Source organism: Periplaneta americana, chromosome 3, assembly GCF_040183065.1.
Source record: "Periplaneta americana isolate PAMFEO1 chromosome 3, P.americana_PAMFEO1_priV1, whole genome shotgun sequence".
In the NCBI taxonomy this organism is placed as follows: Eukaryota; Metazoa; Arthropoda; class Insecta; order Blattodea; family Blattidae; genus Periplaneta; species Periplaneta americana.
In genome coordinates this window covers 82043957-82068583 of record NC_091119.1, presented here as the reverse complement: position 1 = coordinate 82068583, position 24627 = coordinate 82043957, and the positions used below count along the sequence as shown (strand labels likewise).

At 35.2% G+C, this 24627-nt stretch overlaps 1 protein-coding gene across 1 annotated transcript in view; it reads right to left on the bottom strand.

Annotated features, from left to right (window-relative positions):
- Positions 1 to 24627, bottom strand: part of LOC138696222 (mast/stem cell growth factor receptor-related protein Kit-like) — a 222736-nt gene that overhangs the window by 120747 nt on the left and 77362 nt on the right. The window contains exons 6-7 of the mRNA XM_069820880.1: positions 14013 to 14376; positions 7048 to 7184 (exon numbers count right to left, since the gene is read on the bottom strand). Of these exons, the coding sequence (XP_069676981.1) occupies positions 7048 to 7184; positions 14013 to 14376 (501 nt within the window). The remainder of the gene's footprint in view (positions 1 to 7047; positions 7185 to 14012; positions 14377 to 24627) is intronic.

Below are 24627 nucleotides of genomic sequence, written 5' to 3'. Positions count from 1 at the left end.
TATATATATATATATATATATTTGTTTCGTTTTATTTTTTCTCTAGCTAGAAACAAATGATACATTTATTAACGTGTACAGGAGTTTGGATTAGTTGAACAATTAAACAAAAACATTTAGTAATATCGGAGACTTCTTCGTAATTACCTTTGAATTAAAATAGATGGTCAGTTCTTGGATCTTCTCCCCTCTCCATAAGGAATATTGATCAGTTACTATAATTTGTATAAGTAATAATAATAATAATAACAACAACAATAATAATAATAATAATAATAATAATAATAATAATAATAATAGTCCAATAATAATAATGCAACAACCAGAATAATAACAATAATAATAATCATAGTATTACAAACACAATAATAATAATAATAATAATAATAATAATAATAATAATAATAATAATAATAATGACCACAGATTATTCAGCCTTGCATTTTCAGAGGATAATGTTAATTTCGATTGGAATAAGGTAATATTTTCAGACGAAGTTACTTTTTCCTCTGACAATTACGGGAGGCAAATAGTCTACCGTTCACGGGGATCCCGATATGATCCTACGCATGTGGCAACTCGCTTTCGCAGTGGCCGTGTCTCTGTTCCATATTGGGGCTGCATGTCCAGTGACGGTCTGGGTGTTCTGTGGCGGCTCGAGGAAATCTTAATGCCCAACAATACAAAGTCTTATTGAAAAATGTTATGCTTCCCTCTGTACGGATGATACATCCTGATGATGATGATGATGATGATGATGATGATGATGATGATGATGATGATGATGATGATGAGATCATATTTCAACAGGTTAATCATCGTGTTCACACATGTGCCGAGGTCATGAGATGGTTTTCAGAGAGGCCATATATCAGACTGATAGAATGGACTCCCTGTTCACCAGATCTGAATGTCCTAGAAAATGTGTGGTCGGAGGTGAAGAAAACTGTGAACGCGATGATAAATACAACACCACGTCGGCCGACCACAAAAGATGCACTCTGGAACATTATCGAGGACGCTTGGGATAGTGTATCTTCACGTCGACAATACCTGAGACGCCTGATCGCATCCTCATCCCGTAGGATGCAGGCGGTTATAGATGCGGAGGGATTACATATCGGTATTGAAATTTTTGTTTATTTTGATTTTAGTTTATTGGTCTCAGAGATGTATTTCTTTATTTTGTTTAATATAAAGAAAAGAATTATGTCTGTTTATTCCTATCCGAGAAGGATTTCTTTTACTTATGGTTTATTATTGTTTATTTCTATCCGAGAAGATTTCGTTTAGTCTCTTTAAATACAAGATACAAGGGAAAAGATTGCTATTATGTATCTAACTTGCCCTTTGTAAATATTAACTTTCTGTTAAATATTTCACAATATTGGTTATTATCATTATACAAGAAGTAAAAAATGAGAACGAAAAAAAATATATAGACTGATTTTCTAACTCGAAATCTTTCGAATACAAGTCCACAATGCTACCGACTACGCTATGCGAGAGAGACGATGACTCTTTAAGAAGCATGATATATAATCATCATATAGTGGTGGCAGTGGAGTATCGGAAACATTTACGACAGAAGAAATTCATCCGCGTGTGTATCATGCTCTGACGAATGCACCCGAAGTCTTCTGAATCGGACATAGAATATGGAGCCCGGTCATTTTTTTTGTCTAAGAGTGTACTTGTAAATCGAAATTTCATCTGACTCGATGGTAAGCGTATCAAACCCCAAAAGAGAAGAAAAACTGTATGTTCTGATGCACTGAGACTGCACCAGGATCACGACAGTGATGATGATGTTGATGATGTTTGAAAATGAGTAGAGGTACATCTCTCTAAATACCAGTGAATATTTCAAATGTGGGTTTATTTGATCACAGTTAGTGGTTTTGTTAAAATTCTATTAATACATTATTTAGAAAAAAGACTAAATTATATTTGACTGAATATGTACAATATTATGTATTTTAGCACCTTTCACAAAGTAAAATAAAATAGGAAATAGATAATATAATTTGTGAATTCGTTCCAATCCCCGCGAAAATCTATTTCATAAATTAATATTTCAGGAAAAAAATTCGCTCCGGCGCCGGGTATCGAACCCGGGTACTTGGTTCTACGTACAAAGCGCTCTGACCACTGAGCTAAGCCCAATTCAATCCACAACACCGGACCGAACTCTCCTCCTACAATGTTTCCCTTTGTGGCCTGACTCCAAGTTAGGCATATATGTTGGCGTTTTTATATCCAAGTCAACTGCCATTATACAAGGGGCCACAAAGGGAAATATTGTAGGAGAAGAGTTCGATCCGGTGCTGTGGATTGAATTCGGCGTAGCTCAGTGGTCAGAGCGCTTGGTACGTAGAACCAAGGACCCGGGTTCGATCCCCGGCGCCGGAGCGAATTTTTCTCCTGAAATATTAATTGTCAATATTACAGATGTTATAAGAAACGTAACAGATGTTATTCTGTAGGACAAATTAATAAAATCTTTTATATTCTATTTCATAAAGTTATTATTATCCTTTTAAATTCAACTCCTACGGAACGATGATTAATCTTATCCAAACGTAATCAGAGTTTACACACAAACGCAAAATGCTATTTGTAACCTGATACAAAATTTACTAAGATTTACTAATTTTGCCCTGTTATATTTGTATAAGAAACCACTCTGCGGCGTAGCTTAGGCGGTAGCGCATTTCCCTGCTGATCCGCAGTTGCACTATGGCGTGGGTTCGATTCCCGCTTGGACTGATTACCTGTTTGGGTTTTTCCGAGGTTTTCCCCAACCTTAAGCCGAATGTCAGGTAATCTATGACGAATCCTTGGCCTCATTTCGCCAAGTGCCGATTCGCTATCACCAATTCTATCGACGCTAAATAACCCAGTAGTTGACACAGCGTCGTTAACAACCAAGTAAAAAATGCTTATTATTGTGGAGGAAACAAAATTGGGGCAAATACTTCGATTAGCCCTCGTAATACCGAGGTGTTGAATTATATTATTGTTGCAAATGTGGAATGAAGTTAATTAGTACACTGAAATAAAAATGCGAATATTTTATTTACTATTGGTGGGTACTTGGCTGTTAATCATTCATCTATATGAAGCAACTTGTGCGGACCAATTTACTGACAGAGTCGTTGCCCAGGGTGCGCCATACGAGACCCGCGATGAGATAAGATGATGATGACGAGATATACATAATTTTGACACATTTTATGCGAATATGAGGCGAAATTCAATTTTCAGCAGGGACCTCTTTTTATCGGCATTTAAAATCTTATCCTTCACCGAAGTTGGATTTGAACCTTCGAACCTTAGAGCCAACGGCTAGCATTGATTCGCGTGGCGCGTCTCCCTGGATGGTGCCGAAGTTTAGCAGGGAAGACGCGAGAACTTCAGAAAAATGTCCATTTTTTTCGTGACACCAAAAAAAAAAAGTTTATAGTGTTTTAATAAAAGCATATGCTATCAATATCTTCATTTTAAAAATAAACTATGCACGTTTTACTTACTTAGTAATATGCATGTTTTTTTCGTACGACCATAGGAGGCGTTATGGGGGGCATGAGGGGGCACTGCTCCCTCAAACTTGGCCGAACTCTTTTTTTTTTCTATTAACGTTAGAAAATATTGAATTCAAAAGATTTTTCTTGTTTTTGTTTATGATGAAGTTTCTGTGCTTAAATTGACGAATTACTGTCTTCAGACCATGTGTCTGGACTATAATATTTATTTTAAATTTCTGAATGTCTAAGAATTTCTATGCCTCATTTGAGGAATGGAATCACTATAATTTTTTTATAATAGCCTGTACTGATGTGTTAGAGCTCTTCAGGTGTTCAAACAGCCACTTGAAGAATAATGAATAACATGCTGCACAACAATACAGAAAAAAGAAAAGTGATACCGATATAATGTGCAAACTTAAAGACGAGATTAAATAAAATAATTAGAATTCACATTTCATACTCGTATATCTTGCTCTTTTAAATAGATAAAGTAAATGTAAAATTGGTCCACCGCTGTAGAGAAATGGTTAGCACGTCTGGCCATGAAACGAGCGGTTTGAACAAGTTACTTGGTTGGGGTTTTTCCTCGACCAATTGAAGCAGAATTGCTGGGTAATTTTCGATGTTGGACTTCGGATTCATTTTAAGTTCACGGTGTAGCGTGCTGTACTTATACAAGAGCGCGGCTGTTTGGCTACCCATTCATACACAGAATAGGAGTGGTAAGCACAGTAAGCCTCAGGCTGCAGTGCAAGCGTTCGAGTTCCTCCTTCATACATGAGGAAAAAAAAGTAAAATTGTCTGTATATTTTGTTACAATTTTACTTTATTTTATAATACCTTTATTAAATGATCTTATTCCGATATACTGTACCAATGTCAAGCTATAACGGAGGGAGGAGATAAATGATGTCCTCCATAATCTCGTTATATCGGGATTCTATGGTTTTGCTTTGCCCCCCCCCCCAAGGAAACGATACTCTCTCCACCTATGCGTACGACCTTCACAAGAACCGGGCACATAAGGGGCAAGGAGAGTTCTGGCAACAACGCATGACTCAGAGTGGTTGCAAAACGCACGAGCCACGTTTTAGTTATTACCAGTGGCGGCTCGTGGGTATTGAATTAAGGGGGGCTGCATACAAAAATAAACCAAGCAACTTACTTCATTTAAAGATTAGTTCCATGCGCCTTATCTTGTAAGTTTTGTTTAAATGAGACAGGCTCATGTTATTAGATTTACTGGCATTTAAAATAATCCTGCGGACAAAATTCCGGCACACCGGCGACGCTGATATAACCCCTGCAGTTGCGAGTGTCGTTAAATAAACCATAATTTAATTTTTTATATGCAGATTTGAACCTTAGGAATATCTAACTGGCGATGTTGTAGTTGGTTGTATAATATATATACATGATACATCAATAAATGAAAAAAATAACTGAGCCAGAAATTGAATTCAGGATCTTCAAGAGTACGCACCAGGGCGCTTGCCTCATTTATTGTGATGTTAGATGTTTCAGATTCCATTATGGTTTGAAAACATACTAGCAATGACTCCTTCTTCTCATGAACAATATTTATTGTTCTTATTTTAAATCCATCTTGTTGCCCCAGCTGATGGAATTGTCTTTGAAATACATTAATCTAATACAGATTGTGTGGAGATCGAGAGAAGAAAGCAGGGATACTGGATAAATTATCAAAAACATATGCGAGCCTTTGTATTTTGTTTAGCGGCACTTTCCATTACGAGATTCAACTGATGGGCACTTAATTTCACATTTCTCCTGAATAGTTAAGGTACTGAACTGAGTACACTGTAAATATTGTACAGAATTAAACATTGTTGCACTTGTTATACTCACAACATTAAAAAGAAAATGTATTTAAAACTGCGCGCTACTGACAAACTGCTGCAAATTTTGCAGCGCCTGGAAACTCTGGATTCATGGCAAGGGGTAGCAGGGAGGAGGGGTAAAACTAACGCGCAAAGCATCCGAGACAAGACTGGCAGCTCCAGGGGAGGAAGTGGCTTCGCCCTATAGTCCTTGTCTCTGGCTTCGCTCTGGCAGCACCAGGGGAGGAAGTGACTTCACTAAAGATTGTGTGCATGCCATTGAGAGCGAAATTTAAAAAAAAAAATTCGAGCCGCTAAATAGAGACTGTATAATAAATGTTTTCACAACATAAAACGAGACAAGACCCACAAATGTCTGGGGGTGCTGCAGCTCCGCAGCCGCTCTTCGAAAGCCGCCCCTGGTTATTACAGTCGCCAAGTGTAGTGAGGTTCAACACTAAGTTTACTATTCATTCTTGAGTGAGTGTGCTGTCCCAGTGGATAAGTTAAGAAACGTAAACCCCACACGTTATGTTTATGTTATGTTTAAATTGCTGAACATGGTAATTTGTCTGTTATAACATCTATTACACCGTACAACATGAAATTTGTCTTTTTTTTTAATAAAAATATGTGTACTTGACGTATTTTGTGGTCGCAAAAACGAATCTGCAGTTTTTGTCCAGCACTACTGTTTCTCCAAAATAAAAAGTTATTTATTGTTAGTGAAATGTTACACTACTTTCACTTTATGGGATGCAACATGTCACTGAAAGTACACTTTCCTGATGGCCATCTGGACTTCTTTCCAAAAAACCTTGGTGCTGTAAGCTATGAACACGGGTAGAGGTTTCATCAAGAAATATCTACCTTCGAAAAGAGCTTCAGTGGAAGGTGGAATGCAAGTATGCTGGCTGAATATTGCTGGTCACTCATCAGAGAGATTGCAGAAGCTGTTTACAAATGTATCAAAAAAGACATTTTCATTTGTGAGTTTTGGCCGAACAAATGTTATTTTATGTACTAGTGTAACAAATTTGTGTAAATAAGTGAAGTGCGTGTACCATAAAAATGATGAGTGTCAGAAAATTTTGGTTTTCAGAAATGAAATCAGTATCTCTCATTTAGTTAAAATTACATAGTTTCATCTAAAGGACAGAAACAAAGTTTAAATTTGTTGTCCAGTGTTATCTAAGTTTTCTTGCTGTGTTCATTTTTCCCTTTTTCTCATAACAATATTATAATTTATCGCTGAGTAAATTGACACAAGCAGATACATATAAAAAAAGTGTACATTACCTGTATTTAACAGACATATTTTCATTACTTGAATGTTTGCCAGCAGTAACTAAATACGTGAAAAACATTTTTCGTTGTCTTTCATGCCTTATTATTATTATTATTATTATTATTATTATTATTATTATTATTATTATTATTATTATTATTATTATTGATCTATTAAAATTAGGTATGCCATATTTCACTATAGACAGAGGAGGTGCATGAACTGGGAGGAGCCACGACAGCAAAAAATTAGGAAACTCCTACGCTAGGCCAACGAATACAACGCGGAACTCTAATAATATATTTTAAATTAATGTAAATAACAATTATTTATGATATTTCAACATTAATACCTACTCGTAAACTCCAAATTAAAAAAAAGGACTTACCCTTTTCTTTTCTTTATCCAATTTGGATAAAGTTACTATCACATCTTCACTACTGGGACGGCAGGGTATAATTGCCCTATTACCTGCATCAAATCTAAGAATCTTATTTCCAGGCACTACCAGGTGGTGTTCTGGGTCTGCAGAAATGTTAAAAACAGATGTTAGTAATATTTAAGAACAGATCAAGTGGTATAAATCTAGCCTTAAAATTACCTAATTACTGTGTAATACAAAGAAACAGTGGGGTTATATGAATACATACAAACAAACAAACTTTTTTTCGATGAGGACACATTTTATCGTTTAGAGAACATAGGTCTTATTCTCCATGACGTAACCTGAAGATTAATATTAATCATACTGTAGCACAAAAATATGTGAGTGTACATAGCCACTTTAATTTTTGTGTATGTTGGGAAAACGTAAATTAAACTAATAGGCCTACCAAAGTTCCATGGGCCGTCGATAGGCACCTCTGTACCTCAATGTCATTTCATTTGAATAATTTCCAAGAAGGAAAGCTAATAGACGTAAATAAAAAAAGTAGACTTAAAGTTTACATGGCTATACAATTGGGGAAACTCGAAAGATACAGATATGGTTATCTTCTCCGGAAAAAGGCAATGTTTTATTCGATATTTCGTATGAGTGGTTCACTAGAACATCGCAAATACATGAAGATCTCAATGTACATGAAGTTCTTATTTTTACAGTCGACTTCAAAATAGTTCAAAGTTTTTGATTTAAAGGATTGTTAACTAGTAGACGACTTCAAATATGTACTTTAAATTGAAAACAATTTAGTTCAAATTTCATAATAATGAGGATGATGGTAATGACAAGCATGTTGATAAATACAATTTCCGTTGATACTGTCATCACCATAATTTTAATCACTAACGCAGTAGACTCACTTCCCGGTGATTTCTTGTTTTTTCTCGAAAAAAATGTCCAGTTTCCAATAATGTACAATGTCCAATAATATCTAATAACTTCCAATGTCCAAAAATGTCCAATAACGTCCAATGCTCAACAATGTCCAATAAAGTCCAATGCCCAATAATGTCTAATAAAGTCCAATGCCCAATAATGTCTAATAAATTCCAATGACTAATGATGTCCAATTACGTCCAAAACCCAATAATGGCCAATAACGTTCAATTCCCAATAATGTCCAATAACGTCCACTGCCCAACAGTGGCCAATAACGTCCATTGTCCAATAATGAACAATGTCCAATAACGTGCAATGTCCAATGTCCATTGTCCAATAACGTCCAATGCCCATTGTCCAATAACGTCCAGTGTCCAATAATGTCCATCTATCCATTCATCCATCCATCCATCCATCCACTTATAGTATACCCCACGTATTTGAAGCTGTCTACTTGGTCTACTGCCTCGTTTAAAATTCTCACTTTTAATTTCTTCATTTTTTTTCCAATTTCCATGGTCTTCGCCTTGTTTACATTTATCTTCATTCCATACTGCTCACAACTGTCATTTAGCTCTAGTAGCATATTGCTTAGTATCATCTCTTCTTCTACTACCGACACTACATATAACATCAGAAGTCCACACCTGTGGAGTAACGGTTAGCGCGTCTAGCCGCGAAACCAGGTGGCACGGGTTCGGGTGAATAACTGTTTTCAGAATATGGGAGGAGTGATAGTAGGAGAAAGAAGAATAAAGTACATAAGATTTGCTGAGTTTTTTTAGTAGGTTATTTTACGACGCTTTATTAACATCTTATGAGAATGAGATTAAGGTGATAAGCCGGTGAAATGAGTCCGGGGTCCAACACCGAAAGTTTCCCAGCATTTGCTCATATTGGGTTGAGGGAAAACCCCGGAAAAAACCTCAACCAGGTAACTCGGGCCACCTGGTTTCCCGGCTAGACAGGTGTGGACTTAAAACATTGTTACCTTATGTTCTGATTAATTATGTACTTTTCTTTACAGAACATGTTCAAAAAGTCCACCGTCAAGTTCAATGCACTTTGCAGCTCTTGTAGACAGCCACAGTGTTGCTCCTGATTAGATCATTCCTTTACTTGAGCACAAGCATGTAAAATGCGAGCGAGAAGTTCCTCCCTTATTTCCACTTCGCGTTTATAGACTTCGCTCTTAAGCCAACCCCCGCCCAGTAATAGGCCTAATGGTGTAAGGTCGGGTGACCTCGGTGGACAAGAAAAGACTCCACCGCGAACGGTCAAACGCCCAGGATACGTTTCATTGATCCTACTACAACCTAATGTCGTTTCGGTTGTGTCCGCATATGAGTGCTGATGAAGGACATGAGACTGACGCCCGTGATTTTCAAACAGCTGTATGTCAGATACTGTTAAGAACAGGGAATATGTTCACATAATTATTTTTTGTTCAGAATAACCAATATTATCATCCCTCACATTCCTCCTGACTCTGTATATTACTACATGAACTATGGTCAATTTATATGTTACTTATTAAATTTGATCCTTCTGCTCTCGTACGAGTTGGAAGCGTCCTATGTTTTCATAAGTACATAACCTCACTGCCTCCTATTACCTCGTTACATATTCCGATACCAATACTACTTCATATGCGCTGTCATATTATCACTGCATGACGTCACTACTTCCTGTTCGTTAGCCACGTCCCTATTACACATAAAGTGACATGTTTCCCCTTAGTAGCTCCAATAAATACTAAGGGCGCATTCATATTGAATACTTATAAATGAGTGGGACACTTAAGTTATAAGTGAGTCAGTAATATGTTTCCATTTCATAAACAACACTCATTAAGATCTACACTTATACAATGAGTGACACTTACTGCAGTATGATAATACGACATAAACCCTCACAAATTAACTGCATAAAATAAATAAATGATGAAAGTAATAGCACAGTCTAGTATATACAGTCACGAAGCTTGAGTTTTTGAGGATACTAGGAACAATAGACTGTGCCGGTACTATTTCGCATTTCTGTGATGAGGCGATAGTAGCGATCCTAGTAGTTAGCAGCTATCTATGGATGCATATTCCCTACGTACTGAGCTTCGTGACAATATATATATATATATATATATATATATATATATATATATATATATATATATACTAGACCAGTGTTCCGCAATCTTTTTCTACTCGCGGCACACCCTAGACAGGTCTAGACTCAACACGGCACACCAAAATGTTAATCCCCTCAAAAATATATGACGTGACTCTACTAATATAATTAAGTAATGTAATCAAATTTACTATTATTATTATTATTATTGTTATTATTATTATTATTATTATTATTATTATTATTATTATTATTATTATTATTATTATTATTATTATTATTATTAAACAAAAATCGACTCTTGTATTTATTAACAATTTATGAACTTTAATTCACTGTAGAAAATACACATTTCTATTACGAATATTAAAGTAAATAACTCTACTCATACTCCAATGTGATACTTGGGCCTGCTTAGTCGCACACAGCTGGCTGATCCGCGGTAGAATCGTTGACAGTGTAAGCCTAATTTCTTCATCGATGGATTTGAGTCTTTCCCTCTTTAATGTTTCAGTTTCAGTTAACGTCGAGAAGCCCAGTTCACACATATATTATGTAGTTGAAAATGGCAATAACATATTAACTGTCATCTCAGAGATAGCCGGGTATTCACGCCTTATTGACAACCAAAATGTTTCCAAAGGCACTTCGAGAAGTTCTACTTTCAATGTTCTTATGTAGGAGGAGTGTAGTGTGCTCTGATCCCATTTCCTCACACAAAACAGAAAAAAGCAGCATATTTAGGGACAGCGATTTGATGAAGTTCACGACTTTTACTACTTCGTCCACCACAATTTTCAGAGCAGATGGCATAAGAATGGCTTCGCGGTGAATGAGACAATGGTCGCCCGTATGTTAGGATATAAGGCCTACTTTACGTACTTTAGCCATGAATTCTTCCACTCGGCCTGTCATAGATTTTTTTTATTTTTATTTTAGTTGGTTATTTAACGACGCTTTATCAACTACTAGGTTATTTAGCGTCGATGAGATTGGTGATAGCGAGATGATATTTGGCGAGATGAGGTCCAGGATTCGCCATAGATTACCTTGCATTCACATTACGGTTGGGAAAAAAACCCAACCAGGTAATCAGCCCAAGCGAGGATCGAACCCGCGCCCGAACGCAACTTCAGACCGGCAGGCAAGCGCCTTAACCGACTGAGCCACGCCGGTGGCTCCTGTCATAGAAGCGGCTCCATCTCTAAAACACTAATGCAATCCTCCAATGTTAATGCAATACGTACCACATATTCATTAGTTATACGAAACATTTGTTCACCGGTTGTTCGCTCGGGCAGTTAGCACAAAAAAATTGCAATTACATCCCCATCAATGTACCGAATGTAGGAAAGAAGTTGTGCATGACCGCTAATATCGGTGGACTCGTCGATCTCAATTGAGAAATTCTGACTGCTCTTTATTTTATCCTTCATACTGTCTTAGATGTCATTGGCCATGTCACTAAAGGTTGGTTCACAATAAACCGAAAACGAGAATCGGAACGAAAACGGTAAAACTGTTAAAATGTGTACATTTAAATGTGAGCATTCACAATTAACGAAAAGCTTGCCGGAGCCCGAGATCGGGAACGGAGAGTTGGCCAAGTTTCAACTTTGGCGTTCACGTTTCCGATCACAGCCCACTAGATTCATTCTATTGTCATCTAAAAGCTATTTTGTCGTCGTATATTTTGTAGCAAGAAGACCGTGACATAACCTATGCATTATTTTGTTCTGTGCTGTGCATCATGGAGCAAGTTTTATTTGATGAGATTCTAATATTGAGTGTTGAGGAAAATCCTCACGTTTACGATAAGCGGCGCGCCTCGTATAAATATGAGAAAATGAAGGAGAATACGTGGCTTTCAATAGCTGCATCTTTGAACACCGATCGTAAGTGAATCATATTTTATTACTGTATTGGTTGTATTACACACTACATATTCATACTTCAATTCAATAACTATTGTTGTGTTCATTTTTGTTCTATTACAAATGTTTCTTTTATAATTATTTTACGTTATGGTAGACTTAAAATAGGTTGTGATAATAAAGATGCATGGGCATATTTACAGTACCGTTGAAATTTTGAAGTTGGTTAATCTATGTTTATGTTGGCTGCCTTGTACTCATGAGAGAACGCCATACACAAATAACATCAGAATGCGTAATATCGACTTTAAATATCGTTATTGACATGCATATCGATATGCATAGTCGTCTACGTTCTCGGTTTATTGTGAATAAAAAATTTTCATATTCACGTTCTCTGCTTCTCGTTTTCACTCTGGTTGTCGTTCCCGGTTTATTGTGAACCAGCCTTAACTGGATGGTTAAACTGAAATGACAACGAGAACAGGAACGGAAATATTGTTAAAATAAATGTATTTAACATTATTTCCGTTCCCGGTTTATTGTGAACCAGACTTTAATTTTGTCAGGGGAGAGAGGAATTTAATTTTAATTAATTTTAATTAATTTCTTACAATTATAGGAAAAGTTCGCGTCACACCTTTCACCTTGTGGAGGCACACCAATGTGCCGCGACACACCGGTTGCGGAATACTGTACTAGACTGTGATAAGTCAGTAAAAAAAATTCACATTATAAAAATTTGAAAGTTAATATAAATACAAATCATTGTAAATATTCACCTGAAGAAAGGAAGTTGCGCAGAACCTCAGAACAATAATCACTATCATAAATAGAGAGATTGGTAGGGGATTTGTTGGTTACATTCTCTGTTATTAATGACACCAAAACGTTCACAACAGTCCATTTATTGTTGTAACGAAAATTCTTCTTGAATTATTGCTATTCATTACAAACGTTTAAAGATTCTCCATATCCCCAATATGGTTTTTATTTTCTCAGCATTTTTAATCATGTTCAGCATAAAATGCAATATATTCTGCGAAGTCATTATTATTATTATTATTATTATTATTATTATTATTATTATTTTTTTTTTTTTTTTTTTCTGAAGAACAATTTTATTGATCTTATCAGAAATCAATATGAATGAGTAACACTTAAGTGGCCATCCTAGCTCACTTATCAAAATGAGTGCTCACTCATTCATGAATGAGGAGCAAGCACAATCTAGTATTAATTATACAGTCACGTAACTTGAGGTGATGAGAGTACTAGTAACGATAGACTGTGCCGGTACTATTTCGCATTGTCTGTGATGAGGCGATAGTAGCGATCCTAGTGGTTAGCAAATATCTATGGATGCATATTTCCTACGTATTAAGCTTCGTGTCTATATACTAGACTGTGGAGCAACTATGATTATGAAATGAGTTGGAGTGCTGATGTATAACTCATTTATAAGTATTCACTATGAATTCGGACCATAGATAGGCACGTAAAAGTATTGCAATTTTATTAAACCTAGAAATCGCTTACCCGCCTCTTATATACTGTAAAACGTAGCCAATAGGTCACGGATGATTTTAGTAATGCTATTACGTCCAGACGACCCTGCATCGTAAACAAATTGAGGCAGCTATTGTTCTACAAGTCTTTGTTACTCCGCATACGGAACTAACCGAAAGTAATATTCTCAAACAAATACACTCACTCTTAAAATTATTGCAGTACCAGAATCGAAATTCTAAAACAGGAATTGGTATCAAGTGTCGAGTATAGAGAAATTGTGATATCTAGTCATCTTTAGTTAATCTTTTATTCATTCATTTATTTAATAAATTATTTATTTTATATCTTTATTTTTAAAAATTCTGAAATTTAAAACAGATTATTTGCAGTAGGTAATACTTGTCGACTCTGTGACACTGAATTACACACCACTCTGAGATTCAAAGTATTACACGAATCAATTTATAAATAACATCAATTTCCTAGGCTTAAAATATAAATTATTTTATAATGCCTTACCTTTCACGTATATGTAAGTTCTGTGTAAAAATCTTTTGTCATCTTTATTGTCTTCGTCCAGATCACACTTCTGCAATATAATGGTGGTCTTGTTTTTTATGTTGTCAGATGGTACGGTGTCATTAGATACAAATTCTTCTTCATTATAACCAACTTCGTTATCATTCAATGTGTCATTAGAGAATGATCTGTTGTTAGGGGCCGACGAGTTTCCACTAGGATTAGAGATTATATATTCGATCTTGACTTCTTTTGTTGCATTTATGCAGTAATAATATCCAGTGTCAGTGTACAATGCTTTGTTTATAGTCAGTACTGATTTGTAAGTAGTACCATTCTTCGTATGAACTAAAGTGGGTGTGTCCTGAAAATAAACAATGCAATTTATGAGCTATTTGGAAGGTGTTTGCACAAAAAAAAACCTTGCTTCATTGGTGTATTTTTCTTAAGATAAACATAGTGAATGTCCCCATTTATGTTAATAGATCAGCATGATCCTATAAATAGTGCTCAACTTCATGACGTAGACGCTATGTTAATTATAATAAACAGTTTTCCTTCGAACTCTTTCTCTTTTGGGCCACATAGGAGGTTATTATCAGGGTTTTGTATTTCTAGAAAAAGTTGTTCTAAAGTAACATTAACAATATAAAGTCAGGTACTTATAAACAGAAATGAAATTTATAAGACAATCTGTGGGGTGTAAATCACATGAATTACAGGTTACACCAATTCTATAAAGCATTAAAAGAAACAGAGAAATAAGTTAAAATATAAAGACAAATATTTTGATACGGCAAAAAATTGAATAAGATATTTTCTCGTAAGTATACATTACAGCATTTCCCGTACCAAAAAAAAAAAGTAATTTTTGTATTTTGCCTGTCTTCTGTAAGTCTACGTACAGCGATGTCATTTATTGGTGAAATTTTGATCCCATTCTGTACAGGATGTTAACTGATATGTGGAATGCCTTTGGGGGAACGGATAGAGAATCTAAAAGCAAGGAAAATTTTAATGTAAATAAATAAATAGTGAATTTATATTTGTTTTGAATTACAAACACCTTTTAGTTCATACATGTTTGCTTATTACAACTTTATTTTGACATCTTTATTTACAAAGTCCAGGTAGTGCTCAAAATGACCACATGAGTTCTATTATAGAAACTATATAAATTACAAAAATGACATAGACAGTAAGTCTACATATCGATCTACTGAACAAAATATGTAGATAAATTTAATTATCTACTTATTTATTATTAAACAATTTATTATTTATTAATTAGTCGTTTTAATCTGTACAATACCTTGTTAAGATTGACAGTAGTCTAATATTTGTTTAAATTTCGACTGAACGTGAATGTCATTGTCAATGACAATGGAAAAAGAACTAAGGAAAGGCTAGGGAAATGTTTTGTGTGGAGTGTGTACCTTAGGGTGTATCGAAAAAAATTATTTTAATGAAGATGACTAGTGCGGAAAAGTTGCGGCTTGTGGCGAAAGGAGAAAGAAAAATAAATTTAGTGAATATCTTTTGTCTCCGCATCAATGCTGAAAATTTTAATTTATAACTTATACTTGTAAAACTTATTATCAGGGAAAGGATTTATATGTAAATACATATTTACTTATAAAGCTAATATAATTTATATTTTGCATTATCTTTATGTTTCACAATGTGTAGGGTTGAAAAATCCTACTTTTATTTTCCATATTTTTCCATATTTTAGAGTTTAGTACATATTTTCGTTAATTTCCATATATTTTCCATATTTCATATAAAACAGTCCATATTATATTAGGTTTAACAATAAAACAAAACAAAATTCCATTAACTTTTAAAAATACATTTCAACAATAGAGATTTAAACACATGTTCAGTAATCCCTTTAACATCAGAGTTATTTGAAAATTAGCAGTCCTATCAACAATGGGAAAGTAAGTTACAAAACTGTATTAATTTAATTTAAAATTTTTAACAGACTTCAGTTGTGCAGCTCAACAGTTAAATGCCAGTCAGAGTACACATAGGTTCAGTTTTGTAAATCATACTATAAAGACGGTAAATATGCCAAAAGTACGTCATTCAGTCAATTTAAAATCAAAACTAACAAGTTACATTTCAGAATTTAAAGAAGATGGTTTATCAACTGACAATAAAATATTATTTTGTAATTTGTGTCAGTGTGCAGTATCATCTACACAAAAGTTCCTGGTGCAACAACACATTACAACTAGTAAACATCAGGCCAACAAACAACTAAATTCCAAGCAGAGACAATTGTTTTTAACACAACCAACAACGTCGAATGTAAGATCTGAGTTTAACATCGACCTGTGCCGTTCTCTCATCTCTGCTGATATTCCTCTCTACAAACTAAAGAATAAGGTCTTCAGGGAATTCCTTGAAAAATATACTCAACATACAATCCCGGATGAGTCAACACTTAGGAAGACGTATGCTCCATCCATCTACGATGAGACAATACAGAAGATAAGAGATGAAATTAAAGATAGTTCAATTTGGGTTTCCATTGATGAGACTCCCGACAAAGAAGGTAGACTTGTTGGTAATGTAGTTATCGGTTTGTTAAGTGAACAATATTCTGAACGAATTCTTTTACATTGTGATGTTCTAGAAAAGTGCAATAACAAAACTATAGTTAAACTGTTCAACGAAGCTATGGGTATCCTGTGGCCAAAGGGTATTATGTACGATAATGTGTTATTCTTTATTAGCGATGCTGCCCCTTATATGGTCAAAGCTGGACAAGCATTATCTGTTGTATATCCTAAATTGACTCATTTTACTTGTGTGGCGCATTCATTTCATCGTGTGGCAGAAGTGGTCAGAGACAATTTCCCTAAAGTAGATTTGTTGATTTCATCAGTGAAAAAAGTATTTCTCAAAGCTCCCAGTAGAGTTAACGTGTTGAAAGAAATGTACCCTGAAATTCCATTGCCACCAAAGCCAATTTTAACTAGATGGGGTACATGGCTAGAAGCAGTTGAATATTATGCCGAACATATAGACTCTATTAACAATGTTCTCCTTGCATTGGACTCTGAAGATGCAGTCTCAATTGATACTGCGAAAACAGTTACCTGTGACATAAGTGTGAAGAATGACTTAGCTCACATTCAGCATACATTTTCATGCATCATAAAACGCTCAAAAGTCTCCAAAATAGGCACCTTTCACTATCTGAAAGTTTTGAAATTATAAATAGTACTGTGGAACAACTGAATCGTGGTAGAGGTAAAGTTGCAGATGCAGTAAGAGCTAAGGTGGACACTGTACTTTCAAAAAACCCTGGATATGAAGAACTACAAAAGGTTGTTGCTGTGATGAGTGGTGAATCAACAGTGAAGATTAACTTGGACTTATCCCCAGCAGACATTGTGAAATTGAATTATGTACCAGTTACTTCTTGTGACGTCGAACGCTCTTTTAGTCAGTATAAATCTATCCTCAGAGACAATAGAAGAAGATTCACTTTTCAGCACTTGAAAGAAATGTTTGTAACCTATTGTTATGGTAACAGACAATAAAAATTGTGTTTTGTTGAAACTACATTGGAAGATAAGGTACGTCCATTATATTTTTTGTTTAGTTTGATTAAAATGTACCAATATTTAACGTACATAGTCATTTTTTTATAATTTTAAGTCCATATTTAATTCCATATTTTGGTAAAAATCCATATTTAATTCCATATTTTGGTAAAAATAACTACATATATATTTACATATTTCATATATTTTTAGTCCATATAAATCCGTTCCCTGCTTATTATAATGATAGTCTGCATACTTATACAGCTATATCTTTTAAAAGTAAGCAAAAGTAATACAAGAAGAGAAACATCTGACACCAGTATGTTCTTGAAGAGTGAAAGAAGAGAAGGATGCTGGCAATTAGGGTAACGTCTGCCCAGCAGTCGTATTTAGTAAGTTACGCTGCCTAGGTTTGTATTGCTGCTGTTCCTGTGAAATCGTTGTCATATCAGTGGTTTAGTGGTACATGTAATAGTTTTTATGCCTCATGTTATCATGAGTGGAAAAAAAGAATTCTGTACTCGCCGTGTTGCTCAGAGTCCTTTGTTCGGTGCACTAGGACCGATGAGAAAGTCGCAACTTCCAACCTATAAGGATGTGATAACACATTTTCTTTGGATCAGAGAGTTAAAGACAAACGAACTACATGGAAAACACCTTTCATTAAAAGACATCGCTCATGTTACTGCCGACAAACTTAACGAAGTTTAGAGTAGGGTAATGCTACGTTTACACGGCGACAGTTTAGAGAAGAGAGCTAGAGATTATAGCCGAGTATCACCGTGTAAACGGTTGTGAGAGCAGGTATCTCGTTGACTCTAATATCTAAATAGAGAGTCTAAATAGAGCGGTCTTGAAAACTGCTCTCGCCGTGTAAACACCCTGAACAGAGAACTCGCATATACTGTCAGCTCTCATTATAGCTACTCTAAATTAGTCAGCTAAGATGAACTTTTTCATTAACTCTCGCGACTGTTGCGAGATTATACAAGCTTGCGCGTAACTCTTTAAATACAGGTCTAAAGCAATAATCATGCTACGTTTGCACGGCGACAGTTCAGAGCGAAGTTCTGAAGAATCAGGAGAGATATCTAACGGACTGTTTACACGGTGACAGAATATAGCTTCTCTAAACCCATTAGTGAGCTCTCATGAGATTTATATAACTCTAAACTCTAATGTTACTCTCCGAACCGTTTACAAGGTGCAGACAGTTTAGAGTGAGAGAAAGTGTTGAGAGAGAACATTTAGAGAAGAATAGGCTGGTCAGTGCGTTTTTATGACATAAGCATCCATCTTACTTCTGAGTAGTGGTCAGCAGTTGTGTAACCTGGGGCCTGTTTCTCAAAAATACTAGTTTAGTAGTTCACCAGTTACCAGTTACCATAGTACATTTCACCAGCTCTAGTAGATTCTGTTTCTCAAACTATTTCACCAGTCTAGTAACTTGTAACAATTTTTCACTAGTCACATGATCTCTTTCATTAGTCAGATGATTGAGTTCATTTGTTTATAGCCATTGGTACGTATTGTTATTTGAGGTTAGGAGGCTAAGTTGTTTGTGTTTTGGTTCTTACTTCTCTCTTCTCTTGAAATTCCATGAATTGAAAGCAAATTAACTATACTCAATATGATTAATGACTCGAAGGATATATCATTTGGTGCGTTTTCAAGCATAATAACAAAAATGATAAAGTAAATGACTGGACAAAAAAATTTGTAATATGTGAGGATATGCAACTGATACATCAGAACAAAAATTATGCATATGTTAGGGACGCTTATTGACCCAACATTAAGAAAGCAACTTTGACGAGTACCAATTCAAGTTCACAGTATCATAATATGAACACATTATGTAGCAAGTGAGTCTACTGGCGACATGGATGCCACTTATGACTTGAAAAATTCGCTAATTTTTTTTTTTCAGTTTTACGTTTGATCTATTCATAAATTAGTGTCGTTTTGTATTTAATTTGTAGGCTAAAGTTGACAATGTCAGAAGAACTGGCAGTGGAGGAGGAAAGCCAGCAAAAATTACTGCAGTTGATGAATTGGTATTAGATTATTAGGAAAAAAAATCTGCATGTGTTGCTGGTCTAGGGCAGAAAAACCAGATGGGCATTGGAAAATAATCAACATCCCGATTTGTAGAGCAATTTGTATTTGAAGCTTTGCTGATAATGCATGACTTCTATTTGAGGGGCTTAGAACAAAAAGCAGGTAAGTGACATTATTAAAAAAATGAGGTAGGCTAAGTGCGTGTTGTGATAGCCTAAAAGCATGTTTCTTTGGGATAAAATCAGGTAAGTGATCGCACTGTGCAGTGCTGCTATATGGGCATCATTTCACCAAACTAGTGTATAATATTTCATTGCATGTAGAACTTTAACTGTAATTTCCTCAAAACTAGGTTTATGTCACTTACCTGCTTTTTGTTCTAAGTCCCTCATTTGTTTGTCTTGTTATGGCAGGTCCCACTATATTTAACAACTCTCCAAGCTTTTCACACTTTATTTAAACCGTTCATTATATTTAAACAATGCTCCCGTAAAGGAATAATAACTGTTCTTTCTCGATATAGTTTTAGCTCTTCTCACAATAACTTCTTTACTACTTCAATAGGAATCACTAAACCACATATATTAAAAAAATAACTACAATATTTTGTTTCGATTATCTAAGAAAGGTTGCCACTGGTAACTGATAATACAGAAATCACCAGTCTTTAGAATCTTGTAACAATATTCCTGTTGAATACTAGTATAATCAACTAGATTAGCATTTTGAGAAACAGAATCACTTATGAACTGGTGAAATCGACCAATATTACTAGTATGTGAACTGGTAACTACTACTTTACCCTTGTAGTTTCTAGAAACACAGACTTGTAAAATAAACTAATATTACTACTGTACAGACTAGTATTACTAGTCCGTGAGTTTTGAGAAACAGGCCCCTGGCCGCGCATAGCACTTGGGTTACTAATATTGTTGGGTGGGTCATTATTTATTTATTCGTATAGAATACTATAATTGCACGAAGGACGGAGTTGATAGTCTTGATCAAAAATGTGCAAATTATAGCTCAAGTCGGCACACATGTAATTCACGTTCTATGAATCAGAGATGCATGAAAATAGTACCAATGGAAAGAGAAACTAAAAAAGTTTAGTTGTGTTAACATTGTTTCCCTACTTGATAACACAACTCATAATAGCGCATATAAACAAATTTGTTCATTGTTGAGAGGAAATGGCTGCTATAGACGACAGAAGAGCTTAATTTTTATGTGAACCAGTCGTTATTGATGTGCAACGGCATTACCGAACAAATTTTGGTGCAGATCCGCCCAGTGGGCCTAAAATCCGTAAATGGTACACAGATTTGAAGGCACGATTCCTCGAAAGCGGTTGCGACTCCATCCATACCTACTACAGTTGCTGCAAGCCCTAAAACCAGAGGACAAAGTGCTACGAAGAAATTTTTGCACAAGTATGCAGATTTTAATTGAAAACGATGATGAATTTATTCGTTCCGTAGTATTTTCTGACGACGTCACTTTTCAACTTTCTGGTAAGGTTAACAGACATAACCTCAGAATCTGAAGATCGGAAAATCCGCGTACCTACGTGGAACTTGACTATAGGCTTGAAGTGTGCCCTGTTACTAAGGAGGGGGGGGGACACATTTAACATCTTTAAGTCAAGAAACTAAACGTTTGGAGTTTCTCTTTCCATTGGTACTATTTTCATGCACCTCAGATTCATAGCACGTAAATTACATGTGTTCGAAACCAGAAAGGTCTTTTGTAGGAACTCTGTATAAAGACAATTTTCAGGCTTCCTGGTGAAAGAAAGGCAACGGATGCAGCTGAAGAAGTGGTTCTTGAGAAGAAGAAAAAGAAGAAGCTGTGCTTTGTGCCCCCCAAAATTAAAGAGGAAAAAAAATATTCTTGTTACAAGGGCCAAAATCCAATTTACCTCCAATGTTAAAAAAAAAAGGTGTGCAGAATTTGCGATGAAAATGACTGTGATTGCGTTTAAGCTCCTCAAAAGACGCCGAGTGTTCAAAGAAAGAAAAACTGTAATTTTTCACATAACATTGTTTATCTTCTTTCATTATATTGTGTTAATAATGGTTCTCTAATACAGTGTAATAGTTGTGCCTATTTCGTTTTGTTAAATTATAACTATATTCTTCAGATTCCTGTACAGACCCCACTGCACCAGTTATGTGATTTGTTTGTAATGTACTAGGTGAGCGTTATTGTTATTAATATGATGCATTATCAATAGTATTAAAGGAATATAGAAAATATTCCACATCAGGTGAATGCAGATAATTGCTCAGTAATAATAATAATAATAATAATAATAATAATAATAATAATAATAATAATAATAATAATAATAATAGTAATAATAAAATACCGTAATAGTGATAATAATAAAAATAATAATGATAATAACAATAATAATAATAAAATAATAATAATAATAATAGTGACAATAATAATAAAATAATAGTGATAAAATAGTGATAATAATAACAATAATAATAACAATCATAATAATAATAAAATAATAGTGATAATAACAATAATAATAATAATATTATTATTATTATTATTATTATTATTATTATTATTATTATTATTATTATTATTATAGTTCGCACTTACCGGAGGTTATGGAGCTTTCGCTGTACCTTCTCCAGCAAATAAATAAGCAAGAATAAAACCCACAAAATAATTAACAACTAAAACAATGGACCTTGCTAAAAAAATTAAGGTCAAATTACAATAAATTAACGAAACTAAAAGCCAAATTCAAACGCCTCAACAGTCTCAGCTAGTTTTGACAATGCCTGATTTCTCAGGTCCTTATTCTTGTAATTATTGTTAAACACATTCCACAAACAACTTTACAATTCATATGCTTCAATCAATCTTCGTCTCTTTCATACTCCATTGCTTTTGGCCGTCATTTACGCTGCTTCTCTCGCGAGAGTTTATAAAAAAGTTCAACTGAGTTGAATAATTTAGAGTAGCTATAATGAGAGTTGAGAGCATATGTGAGTTCTCTGTCCAGGGTGTTTACACGGCGAGAGCAATTTTCAAGGCCGCTCTATTTAGTCTCTCTAATATCTAATTAGAGTCAACGAGATACCTACTCTCAAAACCGTTTACACGGTGATATAGCTCGAACAGAACCTGGCTTGACCGTGATGGAGAAACCAGTTCTGCGGGCGGTTAGGAGTGGAGGGGGTAACGTTTGTTCAGTCTCGCGTGCATCTCGTCACATAACATCGGTCGGTAGTCGATCCCACACCACAATACTGTTCTCTCCCTCCAAGTTTCACCAGGTTCCGCACGAGCTATATTCAACTATAATCTCTAGCTCTCTTCTCTAAACCCACGCCGTGTAAATGTACAGGCGCAATTCCGCCGCTCAGAGCGCTGTTCGGTTCTAGATATTCGTAGCAGAACACTTACTGACATTGACATTTGGGACATTTAAAGGACTCATCGTTGCGTATTAAATGCTTCGTACAATATTTTATGGTCAATGACGTAAGTTCAAAACTTCTACGTCTCAATTATATTAAAATAAATGGTTGTCATTTTTTATATGAAAAGGTATTACATATTATAAACTCAGGCACTATCTTCTTGTTGTTCAATTCATACACCATATCTTTTCGAACATAATGAAAGAAACTTAATACATTTTACATGAGCAATGTAGTCTACACTTTTCATATGTTTATTTATTATTATTATTATTATTATTATTATTATTATTATTATTATTAATTTATTCTGTTAAGAACAACAAAATAATGTGTTTAGGGTACAAACCTGTTGCTAGGAAGCGTAATGTGACCAATAGCCTTTCCTTTATACTAATGGAACTCCTCATAGTTGTGTCTTTTTTGCCAATTACAGGTCCGATGTGTAAGCACCATGCGTGTTCCGGCGAGATATCCAGGGTTTTTCCCACGTAGATCTATTTCTCCTCTGCCTTCTTCAATTCAGAAGACTTTCCCGCTACAGCCGCCGCAAAACGTGTTTCTGCTGTAGTTGTAAACGCACTGACCAGCCTGTTCTTTTCTATATGCTCGCAACACTTTCTCTCACTCTAAACTGTCTGCACCATGAAAACGGTCCGGAGAGTAACATTAGAGTTTAGAATTATATAAATCTCATGAGAGCTCGCTAATGAGTTTAGAGAAGCTATATTCTGTCACCGTGTAAACACTCCGTTAGATGGCTCTCCTGATACTTTAGATCTTCTCTCGCTCTAAACTGTCGCCGTGTAAACCTAGCATAAAGGTGCCTAATTCCGTGATACCACTAACCCCGTGATAAAATTTCAATTGACTGCCATGGAGTTGTGATCTCTGACTTTTAAGTTTTTGAAATACCTAACAAATGCCAGGAGATGTCTTCTTATGTATGATAAGTCTTTCTTGTGTTACATTTTAACGTACCTTGTTAACATGTTTCGACCAATTTTGGGTCATCTTCAGAACTGGTCGTTGTTGGTGTTGGCGCCTCTTGTTTCCTGTGTGGGTGCGTTCTTAGTGAAGAGTCAAAGAGTGTATGTGTTTTGAAATTGAGTTGTGTGTTGAGAATATCGTTGGGGTGTGTTTTCGTGTGTCTGTATATTTCATATTGTTCTAGTGTGTTGAGTTTCTGGCTGTTTGGTTGGATGTGCAGTATTTCCATGTCTGTGTTGATGTCTCTGTAGGTATGGTTGGCATTTGTGATGTGTTCTGCATATGTGGAGGTGTTTTGTAATTTTGTTATGGCTGTGATGTGCTCTTTGTAACGTGTTTGAAATGCTCTGCCTGTCTGTCCTATGTAGAAGTTGTTGCAGGCATTACATTTGAGTTTGTATACGCCTGTGTGGTTGTATTTGTTTGTTTGTGTTGTTTTTGTCTTGAGATGTTTTTGTAGAGTGTTATTTGTTCTGTATGCGATGTTGTAATTTCATTTCTTGAATGAGGCTGCAATGTTATGTGTGTTTCTGTTTTCGTATGTTAGTG